Genomic DNA, 27,643 nt, shown 5'->3' with positions numbered 1-27,643 from the left:
AGACAAACTGTCTGATTCATCCTGAAATTCACCATGGACAGCAAACACAACAACTCCCAAAATTCACTAAGTATAAAAAGAATAGTTCAAGACAAAAGAGATGCATGATTGTCCAAGCTCACCAAGACATGAAAATTCACCTAAAGATGATTGACCAAAAGTTCTTCCAAAATCAAGACGTCAAGACTGACACAAAATTGTCTGAACTTTTCAGACCCTAAGACATGAAGAAATTGTACAAACCCTTACAAGTTTGTCAAACACAAGTTCAAATCCATTCAAATTCTTTAGACATAAATGGAATATGTGAAGATACCTAGCCAGAGTCCTAAAATTTGAGGACAAATTTGCCATGCTAGGAGCATAAGATTCTGATCACAATTCACATGAAATCAGGCCAGCAAGTTGGAAGATAATTTTATTTTCCAAAATTTTCAAAATTCAAAATTTCTAAAGTTCTAGAAGATTCTTAGATAAAATCGAATTTTTGAGAGAAGAAATAAGACTTTCCATTTTGGAAAGATTAAAAAAAAAAAAAACAATAAAAAATTATTTAAAAATTAAAAACAAATAATAAAACAAATCAAAAACAAATCAAAAACTTCTAAATTTAAGAACCCTAAACTCTATATATTTTCAACCAGTTCACTTTCACAATTCATTATTCAAGTTGAAAATTTTGGAGAGCTCTAAAGAGAAGTTTTCTCTTAAAGTTCTGAAGAATTGTCCAGAAGTAAAATTTCGAAGTGTTAGAGGTCAAGAAATCAAGAACTTTCTCTGATTTCAGGACAGATTTTCAGAATCAAAGGTAAATTTCAGTCATAAAGAGGATTCAAAACCTCAATTTGACTGAATTTCCACACCCTTCTGTCTTAATTTTATCAATTTCTTGGCCAAACCCTTCACTTTCAATCTGTTTTTTCAAAAAAAATTAACCCTTTTTCAGGCTGAAAGTGACAATTTTAAGAAGGAGAATAAAAAATTCAGAATTAAATTCTGGAAATAATGTTAAGTTTCATGTGTTTTGCAGATAGCAATGAAGTTTGCCAGCAAGGGAGTGCAGCAAGAATTTAAAATCAAATCCAAATGGAAGAATATCACCGACACAGATCTCGGGGCATATTGATATGGAAGAATTCAAGAAAAGGATGTATGGATATGATGGACACATTCCTACACCGATTGCTCGCAAGATGATGCAGAATGGAATTGTCCAGGCAGCTGGGTTTCCACCAGCCAAGGAATGTACTGAATTAATAGTCGAATGTGCTTTGCACTATAAAGCACAGTCGAGAGAAATTATTGCACCAGATGGAAGAGTCCTGGCTAATCTTTCAGACCTGTCAATCCAAGAGACCTTTGGCATACCAAAGCACAGTAAAACCACCTATAAGACTAAGGAGCAAGCTCAGAGGGTTTATGATAGTCAGTCCGAACTCTGTGCTACGAATGTGAATAATTTTTGGCTGGAGAAGAAGAGACCTCAAGGAAAAGTACCAAAGTATTTGTTGCGTCCATTCTTCAAAGAAGAATATGGAGATCTCATCCTAAAACTGAATCAAATAATGGGCAGCTCTAAGGGTCAATTGTTCCAAACATGGATGTATTATTTCATGGACGAGATCACTGCAGGAACCAAGTTGTTCAACTGGTCACAAATAATCAGTGACAATCTTCATGAGTAGTTGATGAACTTGGAAAGGACAAAGGCATTCCAGATGAGTTCATACATAATCTATCTATTGGCTGCAACCTACAGATATTCCGGACTGATATGTAAAGGCATAGTTTGTGGCCATTAGAAATGGTCATATGATTGTTATCCTCAGCTGCAGCTTAAGGATAAGAGTTTTCGAGCCCATGACGCATTCTTGATGTACGTCACCAGAACGTTGCAAGGAGGTACTCATAACAGACTTTCTCATGAATCGAAAAGTTTAATCAGCAAGTACGGATCTTGGTTTATCCAGTTTCCGAAGTTCACCTATATCAGAATCCAAGGTTTCACTGGTCGTCCTTACCGATTGCCAGTCTAACCAACCAATGGGATGGTCCTGCTAGAAGTTCTCAGACAATTGGAGACATATCAGAGCTTCAAAAGAACAAGGCAGAAGGTAGTTGTATCATTTCCATTCTTTATTGGAAATATGGAAGAATCTTGTTCGGCACAGGCAGCAGAAAGTGCCAGGCTAGAGATGCAGCGGTACCCTTTTACCTTCTACCAATCCAGAGCTAATTTTGATCCTCACCACAACATCAAATCAAAAAAGGAGGAAAGATTCAGACATATAGTGAATATAGAAGACTATTGGGCAAATGTGGAAGATGAATTTGATATCAGAAAAAGAATGTGTTCCAGGTAGTCAGTAAATTTCATCAGGATGACAGGACCTTTCATTGTGCCCGATCAGCTGGAAGATGACAGAGAACATACTCAGCCCGACTTTGATGAGCATGCACCCCTTTCCCATATCAAGTGGTCAGAACCAGATCATGCAAACTTAACCATCCTAATGAGACCAGTCATGAAATATACCAGGTAGTGGGTTGGTCAGCAATGTCAATGGTTGAATAAGAAAAACATAACTTTGACCTATAACCTGATGGGAGCAATGGAAGGATATTCTTCCAATGAAGAAGCAACACAGAATGCCAGACCAAGCCAAAATGCCAAAAGGAAGGGGAAGGGAATTGAAATTGAAGAACCTGTTCAGAAAAGGCAAAGGATAGAACCATCTCATTCTGCCACATCAAAGAATGAAAAATACATATTAAATATTGATGAATCATTGGTTGATATAGAAATTCCTTCTCCAGTCCATCGAGAAAATGCAAAACCAGCCCATCAGGAGGATGATCAACCACCATCTCCTACTGACACGGAAATCCTAGAATCTAAGCATGATACAGATATTGAAGCAGAAGGAGAGTTTCAAGAAGGAATGATTTCCGCTCTCCGGGGAATTGCACGTGACCAAGAAACAAAAGATGACCAAGAAGTGGAAGGCGTTGAGCAGTCTACTGTTCCCGCATGGCTGAGGGAGAGATTAAAAATGAACACACAAGCAGTGGAAGAGCCAGAAGAGGATGACATGGCTGATTTCTTAGCCAGATTAGAATGAACTGCTATGAAGAAGCCGGCCAAAAGATTTTCTACTATCCAAAGAGATGAGACAGGTAATCCTACAGTACAGATTGCAGTGCCTAAAATAGACAAGGCAAAAGGGAACATTGGTCCACACGAGTATGAATTTACCACCTTTGACCTGGGACCAACTACAAAGGCCCAAGCAAACGAAGATCTGGACAATTCAGTCGCATCCATAAAGGCGTAGCTGGATGAAGAAACAAAGAAGAAGCAAGAATACAAGAAAGAAGTGGAACGTCTAAGAGATTATATTCTGCACTTGACTACCAAGCCACTCAATCAAGCAAATCCAGAGACTCTCCTACTTTTGGATTCATGGCAAGTAACCACACATTCTGAGGAAGATACAGTAACAGCTAGAGAAACTAGAGATTGGATAGAAAGTATAAAAGAAGAAGCAGCCAAGTTCATAGAAGGGATCGCATCAGCATATGATCAAACTTCTTCTTTGCTTTCCACGTTAGAGACTTTGGCAGAAATATGGGCTGATTTCCAGGATGTCCAAGATAGAATCATTCCATCCCTTGGAGAGCTAAGAGGAGTCTCATCTCAAGAGTTGGTCAATCAAGAGATAATTGAAGCAGGGGTTGCTTATGATTTCCACAGTTGGCCCTGGACACTGGTTGCACAAAATGAAGTCTTGGAAAAGGTGCAGATTGATGCTGATAAAATAGAGAAGCAGATAAGGGCTATTCGAGATAAGACTTGCCTTATAGTTGCAGAAGTACTTGAGAAAGAAACAATCCACGAAGGGATATGCAGTTGGAGAATCTAAAGATCAAAGTACAAGACATCTGCTTTGTCATCTCAGGACCGGTCTTAAAGAGCCACCTAGCTAGAATATCGAACCTCCTTTCCATCAGGGATGCCTTTCAGAAGCAGCAAGTAGACTGGGAATTCACCTTTGCTTTTTGTGCAGATGACTTAGAAGGATTGGAATTCAAGGTCAACCTATTGCCACATGTCTCCATGGATGAGGTTGATCAAATTGTGTCCAGGTTCATCGAATATTAGAAGAAGGGGGTGCAATCCTAAAAGATAGCATCTCGTGCCACTTGTCTTATGTGCAATTAATCATAGATTTTATTTTGGGAAACCCTAATTAGGGTTGTGTTGTTTAGATCTTGACCGTTGATCTTAAATCGATCTTGGCCATTTATTTTTCTTTCAAAACTCTATATAAACCCCTCTCATTCTCTCATTTTAGTGTTGTGGAGAATTTTATGAGATTGTTGCACAGAGCTATTTGAGTAATAAAATACTCATTATCAGTATTGTTTTGAAATCTTTTTATTGCTAAATGGTTGCATGGTTACATACTCTTTTCAACAATTAGATTAGATTTGCTTGAGTAATTTGTTTCAAGTTGTTAGATGAATGATAGATTTGATAGTTTAGATAGGTGAAATCTCGCTCATACTTTTGTTGAATGAATGATTTTCGTTTAACGTGCAAAGTTAGTCTGAGCTTTTATGTGGATGTTTAACTTCTACTTAGAATAATATTGTTCAATTGTTGGTATTATTCGAAAGTGTGAAAATTATAAGTACAACCTTAGAAGATTGCACCTGCTCTGCGTAGTTGTCAAGCGTGGCGAAACAAAGTGTCGTTACTAAATTTCACCTAATCTATATCGTCTCTTGAGTTCATAGGAATAGCTTAGAAGTAGTATAGAATCCCTGAACCTTCATCCTTTTTATCTTTTTTGAAGTCCTAAACCAGAATATCCAAAAACATAGAGCATAAGTTGTTAAATCTGCCTAAGTTCAGCCTGTGAAAAATATTGGTTAACAAACGTAAGTCCCCCTTGAGATTTTCAGCACACACTACCCAAGCAGCTATCCCACTAAAGTCGCTCGTTCGCACATATAGACCTTGGAGTCGCCTTGTGGTCTTCTCGCAATCTCGGCACAAGTAGTGATTTTGTTCAAGAGAGGATAGAATATCCTTGTGGTATTTTATTCTAAGTGTTTGATAGATGATAAAACGTCCACCAACAGGTCCCATGCAGCATTGGCTTGCGCTAGATTTTGTTCTAATTTTTTTCTTTCGGCTCTTTCATTTTCATAATTCTTCTTCATTTCATCTAATTTTGCCTTGAGATTACTCGGTTCCACCTATGCCTAATCATTATCTTGGCTTGCAAAAGTAGAGCCATATTTTGTTATCCTATTCTCTAAATCCTTACTCTTGTTATCTGCTGCTTTCCATTGTGCTTTCTCATTTGCCAGGCCCGCCTTCAGCTTTTCTATTTGAGTCTGCAATTGAATTTTAGCTCTCTCTAGCTTTAGCAATGACGTGAACACCACTTGGTTGTTACTTTTTAATACATTGATTTTGTTAGTATTTTTCATTCCTGAAAAAAACATTTGGATAGTGCTCACATCATATTCAAATTGATCCATCTGATGCTCTGGTTTATTGTTAACTCTAGGCACTAAAATTGTGTACTTTGTGGTTTCTTTATCTGGGTTAAATGTAGGAACCACCTTGGTTGCTGCAGGCTCTTAAGTTACAGTAATATGCTCTAACAATTGCTTCTTTCCTTCTTTATACGTATCTCTTTTCTTTTTCAGCTCAGCTTCAAATTGTGTGCGATCAAAACCTTGGATTGTTGAAACAATCGAATGCTTGAATGGAGAAATGGTACTACTTCCAGTCTTGGTCATACTAAAAACTGGACTTGGAGGGGTGACTTATGGAGATAATTCCTTTCGACTTTGAGCTGCCATAATCTTTTGCTTCTTTGAAATGCTTTGTTCACTGAGATCCTGTAGTTGTTCGGTCCCTTCTAGTGTTGGCCTCTTCTGACTATCAGTGTGAAATTGTGGGATTGAAGTTTGAGCAGAAACAAATTGAATTGGCACTTCTGCTATTGTTTTCCCTTTGGCAGTTTTACTTTTAGACTGTTATGGTGCTCCAATTCTAGTTCTGTCATGCACATCTCTAGGGGTTACTTCTGGTACATAAAAAATTCCTTGTCCACTAGATCCTAGTGCACCACCATCATAACCCATTTTTTCAGCAATTGCTGCCCTTGAAGAATATTTTCTTTTGTGGCTTCATTTGCAAAAGGCTTGTATCCATAATTTACCTGACCAGTACCACCATCATGTTCAAAAATTTCATAATCATTATCACCACCTTCATCGTCACTGTCAAATTCATTGGGATGCTCTTTATTCCACAAATTGCTAAATTCTTCATCCTCTGGGATGTCATCAAGATCTACAATACTCTTTGGATTGCCTAGGTTCTTCCTCATAAGACCAGAACTCAGTGATTTTTTACTGTGACCAATTTTTTCTTTACAAGCCAAATTTAGTTTGTGGTGTTTTTTGTATAGTACTGACAAAGTTACCCCGAGTTTCTGAGACGGAGACGGCAGGGGACGGCGGGACGCGTTTCCGGGACGGCAAATTTTTTTCCCAAATTTGGGGACGGCAGGGGACGGCAAAGGGGATGGCTATATAAAATATAGGAAAATTTTAAAATATATAGGAAAATTTCAAAATTCTAAATGTTCATATGAAAACATGGATAAAGCATGCATACATACATTATATTCATATGAAAACAATAAAACATGGATATAGCATGTGTATGATACTATGAAAAGTTGAAAACATTTTAGAATGTAAATTCTGAACATACAACATCGTTAATACTCAATAGACAATATGCAATTATGCATTCATAAATCAAAATTTCAATTCATTCACATTGTCAATATGCATATCAATAGACTCGGAGGTTAAATTTTCCCTACTTCTATCGACGCAGTTTCCCCCCATATTTTTCAACGGGGGTTTGGGGGCAACGCCCCCAAGGTGGGGTCGAGGGGCATCGCCCCTTGCGCACTCCCTGTCGCGATACAGGGCGGGGTCGAGGGGCAACGCCCCGCGAGGCCAAAAAAACTTATTCTTTAATAAAGGCGTTGGGTGTTATTTTTCTATTGACTCGCCGAGTTTGGCGATTTTCTAATCTGTGTCAAAATGCCCAAAGGCTACACTGCTGCCATATAGTTTCATTGTCAAAATTATGAATTAAATTAATAAATTTAAAATTTAATTAATGTTATCTTTTAATTTTTTTTATTTTTAATAACAATTTGAATTAATAAGGGGCCTATATTAGAAAATTTAACTAAAAAATTGAAAATACAACTTTTAAAAAAAATTTAATATTTTTTAAGGGCCTTAGAATGGGGGATGTCTGGCCGTCCCCGGGACGGATTGGGGACGTCCCAGCCGTCCCCAGGACATACGGACGTCCCCCAGAGCTAGGGCAGGCGTCCCCCCATTTCGGGGACGTCCCCTCAAAAAACAGGGCAATTTGGGGACAAGGGGAAACGTCCCCTGGCCGTCCCCAAGTCCCCGAAACGTCCCCGGGACGGGGACGGGGGTTTTCAGGTCGGGGACGCGTCCCCGGGTAACACTATTAGTACATGGTTTAGCAGCACTTGTATAGAAAGTTTTGTAGCTCTTGATTGACATCTCTGCCTCCGGTGCTTTCTATTGGTGCAATCGCATTATTTCAGCTAAGAACTCCTTCCCGTGATTCCCAAGTTAATCTCAAGGTTATGTTGGTGTGTGCGCATGTATAGACACTAGGCTTAGGATTTCATAAGTTTCCCTAAGTTACGATTTTATATTTAAGCAAATAAAACAAAGCATATATGGATAGTTCGTTGAATATTCATACATGTCATTTATAGTTAGCCCTAGTTATCAATGTACATGTGATTATCTAGGTATTTGAGTTCACTAAGTACTTAGTAAATCTTTCTCTCTCCGGGAGATAAAGGCTTGTCACGACCACCTCTACCTCTCACAAGTACTTAGGATTAGTGAGCATTATGATTTTACCAGCGACATTTTGTTAAAACTTATCTTCCTAAGTAAAATCCATGATAAGATCTTGTGTTGATAAAGGATGCTCACAAATGGAAAGCTATTAATATGTTAGCATGTTTTCAACTATATACTTAGCTCCAATATATATTAGGCAAGGTATGTAGTGCGGTAAGCAAAAGGATTGTTAAGCATACACAATATGAAAGACAGATTTCATAGTCAACATGGGTTTACTAAGATGAATAAACATGAGGATTCAGAGCTCATGTCAGTAGCACAAGAAAATGGACAAATTCAAAGTGCTGAATAACAAGATTAAGGAACTGAAAAACTGAGGAGCACAAATGGTTGGTGTTTCAAATAACTACTCAAAGAAGTAGCAAGAAACAACCCTAAATGGTTGGTGTTTCAGAGCAACAAATCAAATGAAAACAACAAAATTGAAGGATAAAGAATAGGCGGGGCAGCGCCACAACAGTCCTCTGTAAGCTTAGGCTAAAGAAAAAAATCAGAGGTGGAAACCAAGATGGTATTAGCCAAGGATGAGATTAAAGAAGCCAAACAACTTATGTGAAAAGGTATAAAAGATGCAGATAAATTTATAAAAGCCAAAACCAAACTAGAAGGTCAGTGCAACTAATTGAAGGGAAGCATTTCCATAATTCCTTCATCTTTAACCTCAGTGTCAGTGAAGATCCAACCTACACCCTTGGCTTCTACTCATGTGTGGCCACTGAATACTACTTCCCCATTTGCTCTCCATATTCGTACTGCATATTTTTTACAAAGATACTGACAATGCCATAGAAGGGATAGATGTGGACTGAGCCTGTTAAAAAAACATGGATGGTCCTTACTCCTTAATTTAGGAACAACAAATCATAGCATACAAACAACAACAAATCTAATGGAGACTAACAAAATGAAGCAAATGACATTGAAATGTACACAATGTTCATCTTGAAAAACCCTTTTGGATAAACAATCAAGCCACAAAAATGGTGACTAACCATATTGATGCAAAAACATGATCACGCACTAAAGATGTCCTATGCCCAGAATTTGAAGTAATTCCAGCAGCATTCCAACAGCAATAGAAGTAATTTAAAAGGCTGGTACACAAACAATTCTATCCTATATGGCAAAAAGAGGGGTGGGTGATGCAGTGGCATTACAATCTACAAACTCATATTACCCTGTGGAAATTACTACTTCTATACCACTTGATCAATAAACCTCTAGGTTGACAACCCTAGAGTTGCATCAACAATGGACTCTCCTAAGTTAATATGTTTGATGCTACTTCCAATCATCTACCCTAGTGCATTTAATTCGCTTACACCAATATCAACTATGTGGAATCAACTAAAAAATGAAATAAACAACAAGACACACAATGAGCAAGAATACACACAACAAATATACTTATGGTGAAAACCTAAATAGGTGAAAAACTCTCAAAAGAGTATGCAATTCAACATCCCATCCACAATATCAACTCTAAAACAAGTAGATAGACAATTTAATGGTCTTAATGGGGCTGCAAACTAATCCTATAGTAACATCTATCTCCATTTTGTTCTGTGTGATTCAAAAACCCCTATCCACTCTATCTCTTTGCTTCAACAATCTAGAAAAATGACTTTCTTCCACCAACCAATCGACCATCTCCACATTCAATTTCTTGGGCTTCCCTTATTCTTCCTTTCCAATAAGGGATGACAGTTACCTTGGTATGGCAATGACCAACCTTTCAACTTCCTCTGCTTGGGAATATGGACAATTACCTTCCAATGCGATGACCATCCATGCAACCACCACTCAACTTCTCACCAAGATCCAGAAAGTGCCCACTCGAGATAACTAGAACCATCAATGTATTATAATAGCCCCACCAACAAAGGAGAAAGAGACCACCGACAAGAAGAAACAACCCAATTATCACAACCAAGGATGATCAAATGACTTGTCAACAAGCCCAAATGACTTTTACTTGTTTCTTTGCTTCGAATCCTACAATTTCTCTACTCTTGTAAAAGAATGGGGCTTGTTTTGGTTTTCTAATATGGCATTAAAGTTTGACGTGTGGTGCCATCCTCATGGACACAAACACACACATGCACTCATACACACATAGTAGAGCACACACACTCATACAAGCACACACATACACTCACATAGTAGCACAGACAAATCCACACACACAAATGCTCACAACCATGCCCACACACTTGCACGCACAAAAAGTTTATACACATGACATGTTTCCAAACATCAAGGATTTCGAAAACTACTGAATGAATTGAATTCATAATCATCAATTCCACAATTCTTACCTCTATACCAGAGATTCCAATTATATCCATATTCCATTGGTAATGTTCTCGACGACGTCCTCTGGTCATTCTTTCATAACGCCAACATTGTCCTATTGCAAACCATTTGAGTGGGAACGACAAACCTTTCCTGTATCATTAACACTTATTAAAATCCTGGATTTTTAAATCACCTAACAATGATTTAATCCTTGATTGGGAAATATGTTAAATTTCTGTATCTCTACCGTATCATTAACACTTATTAAAAACCTGGATTTTTACATCACCTAACAATGATTTAATCCTTGATTGGGAAAAAAAGGATATGTTAAATTTCTGTATCTCTACCAATACATATTATTAACTACAATTGAAATAGAAAAAGGTTTTAAGTCTGAAAGAAACCCTTTTTGCAAAACCAGCCGAGCTAAAGATGGTGTAATCTCTGGTCTTAGTGCAACACGCCGCCCACCCTTGTCTTCAAAATTGTAGAGCTGTGAAAATAATCAAATAATCAGATAAATTGAACAGAAGACATTCAAACTAGAAATTTTTTAAAATAAAATTATTATACATTTTCAAATTCAATACTTGTAGATATGTTCCTCTACTATATAAGTATATCACCGACCAAATCTCACCACCATTCCTGTTAGTTATGTCACTCAGTGAGTTAAAAACTCAAATCTGGCAATTTATCACTTATATACATCTATTGAGCTCTAAATTTATAGTTCCACCTTTGTCAGGAGTGTTATATCATTGCTTGTATGCCATCTACTAGTAATCAATGAACATATGATATAACATGGTTGGGGTAAAATTAATAAATGTATTTATTTCAATGGTAGACAATGGACACCATTATAATAAGTAATTAATTGAGGTAAAATTAAATTTTTTTGACAGTTACATACAATGCGAAACAGTATTACCACTTGGATCTTGTATGTTCCATCTTACTGTACCCCACTCCTTGATCTCTTTAACATCCACAAATTCTTATAAAAAATAATTCTACTCCATAATACTTAATAGATTGACCTGTGCACTTTTCTTGCACACAGTCATAAAATCAATGCTACCGTTCTTCATGTCATATCTTTTTCATTTTCTCTCTTGTTATTTTTGATAGACTAGAAAATATCTTATTTACAATACAAAGCTCCTCTCATGAACCTGGTATGAGAGAGAATTAATTAAGTATAGCAAAAACCTTGCACTCATACATTGTTAACTAAAGTGAATCCATGGACTAAGTTACCATTGCATGATTTATCACAAATTATCTTAGAAGTAAAGTAAACTTCACCTTTCTGTCAGAGTAACCTAGTAACCTTTTCTAAATTGTGTGAAGCAGAAAACCAAGAAGTTCAACCGCACACTTCAATGTGTTGATGTTAAAATATAATGGACTTCCCAACTTAAAAAAAATTCTCCCTGGGTTTTTTAATCATAATTTTTTTGTGGTTGCTACAAGAATGAAGAGTTCAAAAGTTCAAAAAAAAAAGACACAAGTAGACAAAAATACATAAAAATGAAATGTGTTTTTGGTTCCAGGAGTGTATATCAATAGGATTAAGAATACCAATCAGTAAAACCATGTGAACATGTTGTGTTGAACAAAAATTGGATTGGACCAGACTGATTACTTAAAATATTTGTATGAAGACTTTCAGAATTGGAAAAGCAGCATTATAAAGAACAACTGATCCATAAAGAGCTTATGTCTATGTTTCTGACACTCATCAACATACAGAAATATGAAACTCTTCTTAACTTGCACAAACTCCCCACATTGCATACAATATCATATTTAACACATAAATGAAAATAACGTGCTCCGAATGAAAGAAACATATGATAACATGCAAAACAGAGTTCCCACACCATGAAAATGAGACAAATATGCAACCATATTTCTGAAGAAACCCTTCAAGGAAGAATACTCCAGGAAGAGTGCAATTTCTTGCCTAGTACCATTATAACAAAGATGATAACCATGTTACATCACCCAGAGGGTTCATTGGAACATAAAAAACAAGACTATGCTGTGTATTTAAACTGCTCTGCCTCCAACTTGATAATAATCTTATCCACTCTCCATGCAATACCATTCCACAAGCAAAAACTAGAAGTTTGTACCCAGAGCAGACCTTTAAAACATTGAAACACTCACATAGACCCCTCTCTATCTCCCATCGTCAGAGAAAAGTCAAAAGGTATTCATGTGAAGCATTCCAGCTTCAAAAAACTTTCAAATTCTAGCTGCAGCCCACATCAGAACAAATTTGCTGTTTTACAAATAATTAGTTTGCCACAAGTTACGAATTTACCAGTGGTGAACACATAATTTGCTACCCATGTAAGTGGCAAATGCATCAAATTTGCATTTCCAGGTACATTGGATGCCTGCAAACTATAACAAATTTGTCAGCAATATTCTAGACCACTCTTTAGATCTTCTAAAGCATTCAACCAGCTATTGTTTCACTATGTTACAATCAGTTTGGCAGTGATTTCTTCTCCCAAGTCGCATCCTGAATATTGAACTCCATATTGACTCCAATGGTCCAGCATGTTTGACCCACTTTACAGATCAACAGCAAAGTAAAATGGGGAGTTGAAAGTAAACAAATGGAATAAAGAAGGAAATACAGTGCTAACTGTTGGAATGATTGGCATAACTGATGCAGATGAGGTGATACAATTAAAGACTGATGACTGAACCGGTAGAGGCTAGAAGACTATTTGTGATGAAGAGATTGAGATTTTGTGATTAGATGACTTGATCAGTTATTTGTGTTGTCATTGATGGCAACTGATGTTAAATGATGTTAACTGATGTTTCCTGATGTTTGGTTTGTCATCTAAAGTGATTCAGTCTACCGGAGACAGGGTTTACCGGCAATATACAGAAGTCTATGAAATAGGACTTTAACCGGTATATGCAAAGTTGTTTTGCTTGAAGCGGATGATTGGTGATGATTGGTGATTTGCGGTTTGGAATATAAGCTTTTCTCATGGTAATGAGTATTTGACCGGAACCGCATCTTGTGATGACTATCGAAAGGCATGTTTCTAATTTCTGATGAAGTTTTGTCAGGGTTTTAGAACCGGTGAAGAAATCATAAAACCGGTAATGATTTTTGGTATGGCGGTGATCGACAACAAGTTCATGTGTTGATGATATCGCGGCACAAACCGCGTGAAATGTTTGAAAGATGTTTTGGCGCGTTTGGAGAGCGAATTTTTTGGGAATGTGTAAAGTGCTTAGCGGAGTGAGCTAAGGGTTTGACTTTGTACCAGATCGACTTGTCATGACGACTTATGATCTTTCAACGGCTGATATTGATTTGTAATAGATTGTAATGATCCACATGATGATCTGTAATGAGTTGTAAAGATCTGTGATGATCTATGATGTAATTTAGGGTTTAGTGGCCGACCTAGTGGAAAGCATTATTTATGTTGGCTTAGTTGATGTTTATTGTGTCGGTGATCTTAGAGAAGAGTGTGAAGTCGTACCTAGAAGAGTTAGGTTTGCTTGAGAGTTGCAGATAGCAAAGCATAACTGTATCTGATTTAGCAAGCTGAGAAATGCAAGTAACAGATCACTTTTTCATTGTTGTTCTCTAACAATTACAGCAAATTAAATTCCTTAACCGGGTAGGTCCTGATAGGTCTTAATCTTGTAAATCCCCTAACAGGGTAGCTCTCAAAAAGAGTGGTAAATCCTCTCACGAGGTTGATCCTAACAGATCATTAAGCTCTTAACCGGGTTGCACATCCAAATCCCTTAACCGGGTGAACTTTAACAAGGTCTGCTCCTAACAGGGCATATTGTAAGCTCCTAACAGGGTCTGCTCCTAACAGAGTGTACTTCAAAAGAGTACAAATCTTTGTGGGTACAAACTCCCACCGTGGTTTTTCCCTATTTGGGTTTCCACGTCAAAAAAATGGTGTTCATGTGTGAAATGATTTTCATGTGATGTTATTGATTATCTTTAGTTTACTCATTATTTATGAATACACCGGTTATAGCAGTTTATCAGAGATTACCGGTACTGTTTAATGAATTGGCATATGTAGTAAATGAAGTTAGATTTGTTGTAAGTTTAATTTGGTTTTAAAGTTTTAAATTGGTATTAATACTGATTCAGCCCCCCCCCTTCCTCTCAGTATTAACCGGATCCTCATAGGATTAACACTAACAGAAAGTAATGACATACTATGACAAAAAAACTACCACCAAAGCATAAAAGTAAATAACCAAAAAAGAGAAAATACTTCATTTATAGTAGTCAGATTCAATTTGGATGGTCAACTGTGCAACTTCTTAAAAAGATAACGAGCCTTTCAGTAGATGCTTTTAGATAAAGTAATGCACAAGAAGTGATTTACAACCATACAGGTGTTACATAAACATTTGTAGCTGGGTGAAGAACATCAAGTTAATTAATCTGATACTATTTAAACTTTATACAAAAAGTATGTTACCCCTGCAAAAGAATTCATTTAAATTTTATCTCATTCAAAATGTACATCAATAAGAATCACCTGTTCAGTTATCTCCTCCCCTGCTTTTCTCACATATAGTGCTTCAGACTCCACAACTGGAAAATCAACTTCTTCAAATGCAAATAATCTGGAAACCTTCAACAAGCACAACAGTTGTAACCATGTCAGAGAAGATTATGAAGACTAAAGAAAATTTTATAAATATTGACAAGCTTCACCTCTCGAAACTTTTGAAAGAGCCAATTGCGTAGGCGCATTTCATTTGGCGGAAAGTCTCTAGTTCCACGTGGAGGATTAACATCAATGACTTCCACCTGCTTTGGAGAAGCATAGGCGGTAGTTGATTGCCCAGCCTTCTTTTCTGTAATGGAGGCTTCTCCTTCATCCACGTCAGCATTTGTTGACACTAGAGCACCTAAATTCAGAATATTAAGTAAAAATTAATTTTTATAGCTGGATGCAAAGTAACACTTATTTTAAGCTTAGCAAACCATAAAAATTTAAAATATTTCTGAATAGTACAACTTCACAAAAAAGGCAATCTTTACTTCAAAATCTAGAATAAAAGTATCATCTTCAAAATGAATGGAAACAGGAACCCATTGTTCAATCAAGAAAACATAGACCTTTTACCATCAACTACTGCAAAACACAATAAATGCATATGTTCCAAATGAATAGAAGCGGGATGCATCATTTAATCAAGAAAGTATAGACGTCTTACCATCAATTAATGCAAATAGTAGCTGAACAATATGTGTGGCTTGAACAAATGTCAACAAAATCCAGAAATCCCAAAGTAAAAATGTTGTGAACCAACTGCATTACAGGATACTCCCACTACCACTGTTGTTTCATGTATCCCACGTATTAGATATAGATACAAGTAGACACGTGATAGATATGTATCCAGTACAATTGCATATGCCATAAAGTATCAGGATACAGCAGTGCCATATCTGGATAGGTCATGGTGTATAGGCTTTATTGTATTATGTTTCCCATACAGCTGGGTACACCATGATGTATCTCAATACAAGAGTACCATATCTGGATAGATTATAGCATACCCACAATTTTTCCACCTTGTACTTGGGTTGTATCCAAGCCATGTTAGAATTTTTGGCATCCAAGATTTAATATGATTTTACAGTATTTTCATTGCAAAAAATTCTAAAATTTTGGTTTTGTATGTTATGCGTCTCTGTATGTTATTTTTTTATTTTTCTTTTGGTATACAGGTATCTCTTATGTATCATTTTGGGGAATCTCTAAATATGTGCCATATCCCTATCCTGGTAAATTAGGCTGTAACTCAACAGAACTAAGTTACTAAAATTAACGAACACAAAAGATATATCTCAACCTTTTTTTGTTCCATTCCCTGATATTAAAACAGAAGTTCATTCCTACCTAGTATGATGGCAGATACTTAATATAGAAAATTATAAATCAGAAAAACTTCAGTTAATCTACTTTACTCTTGTAATAATATGATAACTCACCAGGTTCACCAAAGTTATTGAAAATTTCAAAAGTCCAACAATTTTTAAAGAAACCCTAAAAACCATTTAAAACCGTTATAAACAAGCAGCCAAGTAAATTTTTGCTGTATTTTCTTCTTCCAAATGAATAGAAACAAGAAGCCATTGTTCAATTAAGAAAGTATAGTCCTCTTACCATCAACTATTGCAAAACACTAGCTGAACAATATACGTGGCTTGTGCAAATACCAACAAAAGCTTATAAGTCTCAAAGTAAAAATGTTGCAAAGCAAAGGCTGATTAAGGTTGAAAGTACATTACCAGAGACACCCTACCACTGTTGCATCATGTATCCAGCAATATAAGGTATTGATACGAGAACAGACATACGACAGATATGTATCCACACAGCCAGATATGTTATGAGTTGTATCAGAATACAGAAGTGCTGTATCTGGATAGTCCTTTGGGCATCGAGGCTGTACCTGCAATATATTATGTGCCACATACAGCTGGATACACTGTGATGTATCTTGATACAACAATACCATATTTGGATAGGTTACGGCACATCCACACTGTATCCAGATTCCACAATGTTCCCCCCATGTGATTTGGTTGAATCCAGACCATATCAAAACATTTGCCATCAGAGATTTAACATCATGTTTCAACATTTTAATTGAAAAAAATTCTCTAATATTTGGTTTTGTTTGTGTGTGTGTGTAAATGTAATCTTTTGATTTTTATTTTCTTTTTGTATGGACGTATCCCTGACATCATATCAGGGTCTCCCTAAAAATGTGTCATATATCCTGGTAACTCAATTTGTAACTTGACAGAAGTAAAATTTATGAACACAAAAAAATATATTTTAAACTTTTTTGTTTCATTGCACGATCTTCAAATAGGAATACATTCCCAACTAGTATAAGGCAGATAATCGTTATAGAAAATTATAGATAAAGAAAAACTTCTGTTGGTCTACTTTGCTCTTGCAGTGGATGCGGTAATAGTCAATAAGAAGAAAGAAAGAGATTTGCGATGGATCCTACCCCGACAGGATTAGTGGCAACTGAACTTCGATGGGGCTTCTCAGGGTACCCTGGGTGAAGCTGGGAGCTGGCTTTATTATTTGCAACCTTAGAGATATGATGAAAGACGATTCTATGCTTTGGGACAAAAGGGCACGAGACAGAGTGGGAGGTTTTGATTGCAGCCTATCTTTGGCTTATTCAGAATGGTGTAGAAATCTAAATTTTGAAGGTTACTAATAAATTGTTATGGTATAAATTTGAATTGATGCATTTCACACATTGTTTCTAGGATCAAAGTAAGGTGGCAGATCAACAACCATGGCTTTGAGCTTTCCCACTTCTAGTCTAACATTAGTGAAAAGGTTGATAATTGGAATGGGCTAAGGGAAGTCGTATTGGATGATAGGCCTAATTGATTGATTGGTATTTTATTCGGCTTGATGATCTTTAATTGGATGTTTTGTTTAATTAAATTGAAGAGCTATGTAATTATGAGGGGAAGAGGTGTGGACAAACATGTGTGGATGTTGGGGTATGGTAATGGCTGCCTGGGTGTGCATTGGTCTGGCTAGGGCGGTGAGGCCTTAGCAGACTATTTTGTTCGCTGCTTTGGCTATAGACGTTGGCGTGGGGGATTCGTTTTTTATGTGCAGGGGTGCTGGGTGCAGAGATTGCTGATTCGGTGGGGGGTGCGTGGATTGGTGTGTGGGTTTGGCTTCGGTGGGGGTTTGGCTGGTCGTTTCAGGTGCTCGCAGGTTGCAGAAGGCTCTTGCTTGCTGTGGACCATGGCAACTAGTGTTTTGATTGTTCTATGCTTCTCTTTCGGGTTTGCGGTTGTTTGCTTTTGTGGGGTTTTTTCTCTGAGAGGCCTTGCATGGTGGTTCTTCGGTTACTTGGACTCTCCCTTTCAAGGATGCTGTGATTGGAGGGATTTCTTCTCCCATGGTTCAGGAAAATTTAAGCCCTAGAATGGGTAAGCCTGGTTTCGAGGGGACTTCTTCTTTGAATGATGGTTTTTGACCTCAGAAAGTGAATGGTTGTCATGCTAGGAGTGAGCAAAGGCCCGTGTTGGTGATTCCACTAGACACAGTGGAGGAGGATGTTAATTATCTTTCTAATTATGCCTTAATTTGCAAGTTCATGGGTATTCGAGTCTCTTTGCATTTTTTGGTGTCTTGGGCTCGACATACTTGGACTCCCGAGGGAGATATGGAGGTTCTGCTTGCTGCCAACAGCTATTTCCTAGTGGTTTTCTCAAGCATCTCTAATAGAAACAAGGCCTTTGAAGGTGGTCCGTACTTTTATAATCAAGTAGGGCTTCTCATTAAGCCATGGCATGTTGGCTTCAATCAATCTAAGGAGCTTCCATCTAGAGTTCTTGTTTGGGTGTGTCTCCCTTGGTTCCCATTGGAGTTTCGGAGACGAGATACTTTTCATTTGGTGATGCTATTGCTCGGAAAACCAGTGGGTCCATCGCAGCAAACTATGGATAAAAACGTAATCACTTATGCCCGTGTTTGCATTGAAGTTGATTTGAGCAAACCTTTACCAGATTCAATTGAAATTCAATTTGGATCCTCCTCTTGGATACAACAAATAGATTACAAAACCCTTCCCTTCCAATGTCAAGTTTGTCATGAATATGGCCACTTGCAGTGTATGTGTCTGAAATCTAACAGTGCAGTAAATCTAAGTAATGAATCATCTCACCCACCACCTAAGCAAGATAAAGGGAAATCTCCTGTGGTGGAAGACAAGGAGGGATTTATCTCAGTTAAGGCCCATAATAAGGGTAGGGGACAGAAGAGAACTCTACAAGATAGGCAGATTGATGTGGTCTCTAACAAATTTGATGCTTTGGAGGACCTGGATCAGTTTAATGAGATTCTTGGAGGGTTGCCTTTTGGTCAAGAACTTATGAACACAGATTAAGTAGGTGGAGTGGAGGAAACCATCATCCCAAATGTTGTTTAGGCTAGAGGTACTGAGGCCCATATGGATACTGAAACTCCCTTGCTTACTTCTGGGGTTCCATAACCTTCTTGTTGCATGGTGGGGGAGGGATGCACCAGGGTAGCCAATGCTATGGTTGTTCTAGAAAAAAATCCTCAGGCTGCTAGTAAGAGTAAGGAAATCCCTCCTTCTCTTGGGCTTCAACAAAAAAACCTCAAGAAAACTACTCCAGAGAAGCCTCTTAAGGAGGGCAAGAAGAAGGATCTGGAAAAGGTGAAATTAATTGGTGAGACATTGGTTGAGCCTGGTTCAGCAAAAACCATTGATTCCCATTTCTCTCCATCTCAAAAATGATAGTCCTTTCTTGGAATGTGAGGGGTATGAATAGCATCCCTAGACAAAAGGCTATTCGGGATTTGATTCGTATGCACTCTTTTGATATTGTTTTTATTTAGGAGACTAAGCTTTCAGTTGAAGGTATGTTGAGTTTGGGGCCTAAAATTTGGTCTAGAGGTCAAGGTCAGTGCATTGGGGCTCTTGGCAGTTCTGGTGGTGTGGCTTGTCTTTGGGACCCTCGAAAGGTGGTCCCTCTGTGGTGGATCTCAACTAGATGTTCAATGTCTCTGGCTGCCTCAAGTATGGAAACTGGTGAGGTTGTTCTTCTCACCAATGTAGATACTCCTACTGATCTCTCAAGAAAATCCCTTCTTTGGTCCACATCAGAATGGTCAGGTCTCTTGCTCCACATCTCCCATGGATTCTGGCAGGGGATTTCAATGTTGTTGCTAGTCAGGGGGAAAAAAGAGGAGGTGTCAATAGATTGGATCAGTCCGCCAAGCTTCTAAGAGATAATATTGATCTTTTCAACTTAGTGGACATAAAGCCCTCTAATGGTTTGTTTACTTGGAATAATAGAAGATGGGAAGTTGAGGCTATTTCGGAGAGGTTGGACAGGTTTCTTGTGTCTCAATTTTGGGTTGGGGGCAATTGGTCAACTTGCTCTGAGATTCTTGATTGGAAAGGTTCAGATCATTGGCCTATCAAACTCTTTGTTGCATTCTTCAAATCCTCTAAAAATCCTCCTTTCAAATTCCAACTTATGTGGCTCAAGGATTCTTCTCTTCAGGAGGCTATATCTGATTGGTGGTCCAGAGGGAAGCCTGCATTTGGGAATGCTATGTTCTCATTTCTTAAAAGGTTGCAGTTTATTAAGTATATGTTGAAAAGATGGAATAGGCAATGCTTTGGCAATGTTTTCGCTGCTAAAGCGGCTGCCCAATCTCGTCTGGATGACATCACTCGTCAGATTCAAGACCATGGTCTAACTGAGGAATCTTTTAGTTTAGAAGTCGTTGCTATGAAGGGTCTAGAGGAGTGGGAGTCGCGTGACGAAATTTTTTGGAAGCAGAAGGCTCGCATTGACTGGCTTCAAGAGGGAGATGAAAACACTTCTTTCTTTCATAACTCTATTCGAGATAGGAGACATGGAAATCTCATTAATTCTCTCAGATCTTCTGAAGGGATTCACCTCTCTTCTTTTAGGATGATCTCTAAAGAAATCACTCAGTATTACTCATCTTTGTTTAAACAGGATACTCCCCTAGCTAGGGATGAAGAAGATCTTGTTTTGGGGAGCGTTCCTTCACTAGTTTCTTATGAATTGAATGAAGCTTTGAATAGGGTCGTCACTTTGGAAGAGCTAAAAGGGGTGGTGTTCCAGATGAAGAAAGGAAAGGCCCCTGGGCCTGATGGCTTTCCTATTGAGTTTTATCAGGAGAATTGGGATATTATTAAACTTGACCTCCTGGAAGTGATTTTGGAATCTCAAAGGAATAAGTAGATGCTGAAAGCCTTGAATGCTACATTCCTTGCTCTTATCCCGAAACAAAAAGGGGCTAACTCCTTGGACATGTTTAGGCCTATAGCCTTGTGCAATGTTGTCAACAAGATTGTTACTAAATTGATTGCTGAGAGACTTAAGCCTTGGCTTAACTCAATTATATCTGAGGAGCAGGGGGGCTTCGTTCCTGGCAGACAAATCTTGGATGGGATTGTGATTGCAACAAAGGCTATTCATTCTATGGCAACCTCTAAAGAGAAGGCTATGTTTATCAAGCTTGACATGGCTAAAGCGTATGACCGAGTGAACTAGTCTTTTTTGCAGAAGGTTCTTGTTGCTTTTGGGTTTGATAGTGGCTGGATCAATTGGGTCATGAGTTGTGTTGCATCCTCCTCCTTTTCTGTTATTATCAATGGGGAGTCTTCGGAGTTATTTGGAGCTTCTCAGGGTCTAAAACAAGGGGATCCTTTGTCTCTGTACTTGTTTATCATTATGGCTGAAGGTTTATTAAATCTCGTGCCCGACAAGGCTTAATTCAAGTTCCCCCCCACTCTCATTTATGGTTTGTGGATGATACTGCTTTGATGGAGTTGGCTAGAGTGGATGAGGTTGTTAGTATAAGGACTTTGGATATCTACTTGGCTGCTTCTGGAAAAAAGATTAATGAGGATAAATCGTCCATATTTTTCTTCAACACCCCTAAGCCTATTCAACTGAGGACTGCTCGTATTCTTAGATTCTAGATTGGTGTTCTTCCTTTTGTGTAAATTGACACTCCCATTATTGTTGGTTCTCTATCTTACAGGTTTTGGCAAGATGTGTTGGATAAGATTCAAAGGAAAATTTCTCATTGGACTTGCAGGTGGCTTTCTTCAGCCAAGAGGGTGACTCTTCTTAAGTCTGTGATTTAGGCTCTTCCCTTGTATAGATGTTTTGTCCAGGCTGCTCCTGCTTGCTTTGTTCATGAGTTTGACACTATCTCTTGTTAGTTTTTATGGGTTGGTAGCTTGCTCTCTAAGAAGTGGAGTCTTGTTAAGTGGGACTCTATTTGTAGACCAAAGCAGGAAGGTAGTTTGGTGCTTCACCAGACAAAACTTAATGGTCAGGCCTTGGCTGCTAAACTCTATTGGAGGTGGTGTAGTCAGCAGGACCAAGATTGGGCTAGAATCCTTACCTTGAAATACCTCAGGGATGTGGAGAGTAGTGATGTTCCTCGGTGTAGCCTTGTGGGCAAAGGCTCTATCGTATGGAGCACTCTCAAGAGGGGTACCAATTTGATCAAGCAAGGATTATTCTAGATTTGTAATAGAGGATTTGAGGCTTTATTTTAGTTTGACTCCTAGGATGGAGCTCCTATTATTTCTCTATATCCGCACTTACAAGCTTTGTGTAAGATTTTTATTGAGGCTGGATGGAATAAGGTAGAATCTTACAAAACTTCACCAAAAGTGGGTCAAATTGAAGTCTTTTAGGTGGAAGGAACCACTTGAGTGGCCACCAGGTGGTTCAACTGAGGATCGTTAGGAACAAGGTAAGATTTTGGCTGGTAGATTTTGTAACTCCTTGGGGGGAAAAGATATCCTGGCTTGGAGCCCGAATCCGAAAGGCAAATTCTCAGTTGCTTTGGGGTATCAGGAGTTGGACAGGCAAATTTATGGGAGATATGGTGTTTGTTGGTGGAAGCAAGATTGGAATAAGTTTGCATGGCCTTGTGGTTCAAAATAGATGCCTTATGTGGGATAATTTGCGAAAGAGAGGGTTTTAGGGCCCCTTGATGTGTGTTTTGTGTAAAAACTATGAGGAGTCCTCTTCACATCTTTTCTTTCTATGCCCTTTTGCCAGGGAGATTTGGCACTGTTGGTGGGGGTTGTGGAATAGAGCATGTTTCCATGCTTCCTCCTTAAGTGAATTTTGGAAGCTTTTGGGTAATCCTCCAGCTATGACTCCTTTCTTGCGGATTGCTTGGGATATTGGCCCCTCGTTTATTCTTTGGCAAATTTGGTTGGAAAGGAATAGGAGCATCTTTCGGGATAGGAGCATGATGAGCCATCAATTGTGGATGAGAATTATTAGTTTGTTACAGGAAACTATATTAGCTAAATGTGATTTGACTGTCGTTGTGGACCCTAGAGATTTACTTGTTGTTCAGAGGTTGGGTTTGGTGGGAGGTCATGCGTGGCCTTCCTCTTCTAGGAAGAATCACCATGATAAAAGGAAGGTTCGATAGGATCATTTTTTGTCTCCCCCTCCTCACGATGTGTTGAAGATAAATACTGATGGTTCGTTGAGAGCTCATCCTGGGCATGCTAGAATCAGTGGAGTTGGAAGAGATAATTTGGGGGTTATTCATTTCTTCTTTTCTTTGTATAAGGGACATCATTCTAGCAACTTTATGGAAGCCCTTGCTATCCTTTATGCTTTGGAAAGAAGTTGCGCTCTTGGATGGAGAAAGATTATCTGCGAATCTGATTCTCAAATAGTGATTGATTTGCTTAATAAGCAGCAGGTGGAGGGTTCAAACTGGCATTTGATCTTGGTGGTTGAACAAATCCAGAGAATTGGTAGATCGCCGGATTCTATTTCTTTCTATCATGTTCCTCGGGAATGGAATAGGGTCGTTGACTATTTGGCAAAATGGGCTTCTAGGGAGACAAAGGAGTGGAACATCAATGATTGGGATCACTTGTCCACTGATTATTCTTGGGTTTTAGAAGACTTGGTCATGGAGGACATGAGGAATTATTTGGGAGTCTCTAGTGAGAGCTGATTTGGTGGATGTTCTTGGTTGGGTTGTTTGGTTGGCTGCTTGGGCTGACTCGCTTCTGTTGCTTTGTATTGATCATGCTTGATTAATAAAATTTTCGCACCTTTTCCAAAAAAAAAAAACGTGTGGATGTTTTTTTATGGGAGGCTTTGTCCAGCTTGCTAGTTGTCTAGCATATGTGTTTATGAGGTCGGTCTAGTATGTGTTTCTTACCCTCTATTGTTTAAGGCTAGTGACAGAGATTATTTTAAGTGTTGGCTTTATGGCTCAAGGGAGTATTGGCCATGTCTACAACCCTCTACGTCATGACTCTATTTCCGATCCTAAGCAATGCAGGATTTTTCATTGCCCAAATAGGATTCTTCTCAACGTGGTTAAATTAATAATAGGTAAGGAAGATTTAAGGGATTCTGGAATGCCTAGATCTAGAGGGATGATTCTTGCTCATTTTCATGTAAAATTGGGACTAGCTATCCCATCATCAGAGTTGGGTGGAAATGTTGCATCTCAATCCTAATAATGCAAGTGGCTACAGAATTTGAGGTTGCTGAGGATGTTGGGCAGATTGGTTGTATGTCTAACTAACCGTGGGGAATGGAATTTGCAGGATTTACAAGCAACATAAGCAAAGATTCGTAGTCTCTCCCAGGATACGGAGACTCCTATGGCCTATTGCAAGGACCTAAGCATGGTAGTTCATCACCTGTCAGTTTCTCATCACTAGGGTACTTTGAGGCCACTAGTACATTCTCCCTCCTTATTTGATTGGAGCGAAATTGAGTAGGGCTGCGAAGAGGGTGGAATTAATCCATGGTGTGCACTCCTCTGTGGCCACACCTTGTTCTGTTGCTCTAGTTCCTTTCTTCCTTTTCTCTTTAGTAGGTCAAGGCACGCTGGTGTATGACTCCATTTTTGTTGAAATGGATCAATACCTGCAAGTTATGTCTCACATTTGCTCTGAAATGCTATAAATTGTGCACTGTTATTAACCATATATGTTTTTATTTCATGTTTTATGTATTTCTGGTTCACAGTCTATTTTCATTTAGAATTCTGTGCCCTCGGATTATGTGTATCAAAATGCCAAGGCAATATGCTTTTGACTGTAAAGTTAGACAGGTATTAGGAGCTGAGTGTACACATAATCTCTGTTTGGGCCACTCAAAAATTAACTAACCAGTTCTATTCTTTCAGGGGTGACTTCCAGAAGTTTCTTTGGCAAGGTCGGATGCCTCTAGGTGTCTCCTTGGCAGGGAAGCTTTTCTTTAGTTGAGAGGTGGGGAGAGGAGGGCAGTTCCTGCCACATTCCCTAACATAATCAAAGTCCCTGGTACATTGCAAAAGTCTCTGTAATGTTTCCAAAAGCTGGGGAAAGCATACCTGCCCTTGCATAACAGTACCCAACTAACACTAAATGAATTATTTATGGGTTGTTTAGTTCTATCATCTTATGAAAAGGCATATGACACACCTTATTTGCCATTCCCATGCATACAACCATTAGCAGAATTCTTGCTTATGGTCAGATCTGCCACCTTCAGCTAAAGGCTAATTTTGTTTATAAAGTACTCGACAATAGGCTTGCCCCCACTGAGAAGCTTCCATCTCTTTGGGCCCTAGTTTTCTAAATTTCAAACAACGAAGCTTTAATAGCTATAGGCCATACAATAGGATAACATAAGGTATGGCTGTATATGCACAAATATTGACGTTGAGAAAACTCTATCAGACACTATTCAGCTGCATCTTTTGTATCATGCTGTCGAGCATTATAATGATTACGAAAACATCTTACTCAGCAAAGACTTTCTCAGTGACAAGGTACATCGCACATCCGTGCCCCAGGAATTTTGACTTGTCTTTTTCAATATGCAGTAGGATCAACAAGTTCCTTCATTTTGAACAAATTCGTCACCTGATTCTAAGTCACATTTTCAATCTTTACTTAATTCTTTATATAAGAAAGAGAATGATAATTTTGTTCCTCGGCACGATCACCCTCTTAAATCATTGGCTCTATTTCCACATTCAATGAGGAGTAAAACTTTAATCACATTTCACATCTAAAACACTATGTTTGTTGGTACCTAAGCATCACATTGTAAGACAAGCATGTACCCAGGTTCAATTTTGTTTTTCTCCACTTTGCTCACGGAATGACAGGTTTACTCTTACCTAATCCTCTGAAAGAGAGGAGCAGTCGTACAGAACAGCAGCTCAAGTAACTTTCAGTGAGTCTTCCTTAAATTATACCAATACGCATTATATAACCATGAATAGGTTTTCATGTAATATACCTTCTGCAATTTCAGCATTGACCTTCTCGATGCATGCTTGTGTCAGACATGAGACTAGGAAATGAGAAATAAGCATTTGTTTAGATTTTGGCAGGTTAATTTACGCTGAGAAGCGCATCCTACAGCCCAGGTAGAGCAACTGCTTCCAACACATTAGTGATACTTGCCTCGGCACCAGTTCACATGTACGAGTGATAAAACGTAAGGGATTGAAATCGTACCTGCAGAAACTCCATTTCCTGTGCAACGGCATCGATCCCAGCGAGGTTTCGTCGGCGGAAGCCTGATGTTTTTAATGGTGAAGGATTGGAAAGGCAGAGTTAAAGGAGAGTTTCTGAGAAAGCATCTGGAGGTCGCACACACTGCACCATTTCCTCCCACCATTATACCTCTCACCACGACACAAATAACCGCCATAGATATGACCGTTATCTGTTATAAATCGTAACATTGAAGATCATCTGTGATAATTTGTGGGCTTGTGAAATATGAGGCCTGAAACTAAACATTTAGTATCTGGCATTTTAGGATTTGAAAGTATTTTTCAGGGTTTTATTTCATATTTTGACCAATTATCTGTATTTGATTTATATCTCTGGGTTCTTTTAATGTTTTTGATATTTCTTTTTGGTTTCGTCTTTTTTTTTTTCGTTTCTTTGAAAAAAAAAAATTTGAAAAGGTATATGAAGTTAGAAAGATTTAAAATAACTAGCTTACATATATTTGATTTTAATCAAATATATATATAATACGCGGAGAGATATCTTCTCGAGGCGCCTATTAGAATTCGAGGTACATGATAAAAATAGGTGTCTCGAGAAGATATCTCTCGGCATATTATATATATATTTGATTATATATTTGATTAAAATCAAATATATGTAAGCTAGTAGTAGTCGCGGCGCAACATGGGAAATGATAAAAAATTCAAAATAGAACTATATAATATTATATTATTAATGTTTTTTGCAATAATATGTAATATTATTATTGCAATTATTATTATTATTTTTTATTTGATGGTGGAATAATATTATAATATATTATTATTATTAATTTATATTGTTTTGATTATTATGATATTATTTTATAATTTATTGAAAATAATATTCATAATATAAATTTGAAATATTTTAAATGTATTATATTATTATTTTTAATTATTATTAGTTAAAATATTATTTTTATAGTTTTATTAGTAATATTATATTAATATAGTGCTATACGATAAGTATAATACTATTATATTCTTATTTTGAAACTGTAATATTGTTTTATAGTTATTAAGTGTATAATATCAGGGTCAAGGTTTAAAACTTGGTAAGAGTTAGGGTTATGATTATAGTTAGGGGTGGGACTATGGTTATACATAAGATTATGATCATGATAGAATAACAATTATGTGGGCTTTAGTTGAAGATTAGG

At 37.8% G+C, this 27,643-nt stretch overlaps 1 protein-coding gene across 1 annotated transcript in view; it reads right to left on the bottom strand.

Moving 5' to 3' along the window:
* LOC131027672 (histidine--tRNA ligase, chloroplastic/mitochondrial) overlaps nt 1-26,783 on the bottom strand; it is a 118,285-nt gene extending 91,502 nt beyond the window's left edge. Inside the window, exons 1-5 of the mRNA XM_057957753.2 lie at nt 26,440-26,783; nt 15,062-15,258; nt 14,883-14,978; nt 10,728-10,816; nt 10,341-10,470 (exon numbers count right to left, since the gene is read on the bottom strand). Of these exons, the coding sequence (XP_057813736.2) occupies nt 10,341-10,470; nt 10,728-10,816; nt 14,883-14,978; nt 15,062-15,258; nt 26,440-26,635 (708 nt within the window). The 5' untranslated portion in view covers nt 26,636-26,783. The remainder of the gene's footprint in view (nt 1-10,340; nt 10,471-10,727; nt 10,817-14,882; nt 14,979-15,061; nt 15,259-26,439) is intronic.
* Nucleotides 26,784-27,643: the final 860 nt, after the last annotated feature.

This window comes from Cryptomeria japonica, chromosome 8, assembly GCF_030272615.1.
Source record: "Cryptomeria japonica chromosome 8, Sugi_1.0, whole genome shotgun sequence".
Taxonomy (NCBI): domain Eukaryota; kingdom Viridiplantae; phylum Streptophyta; class Pinopsida; order Cupressales; family Cupressaceae; genus Cryptomeria; species Cryptomeria japonica.
This window is presented reverse-complemented; position numbering and strand designations above follow the sequence as displayed.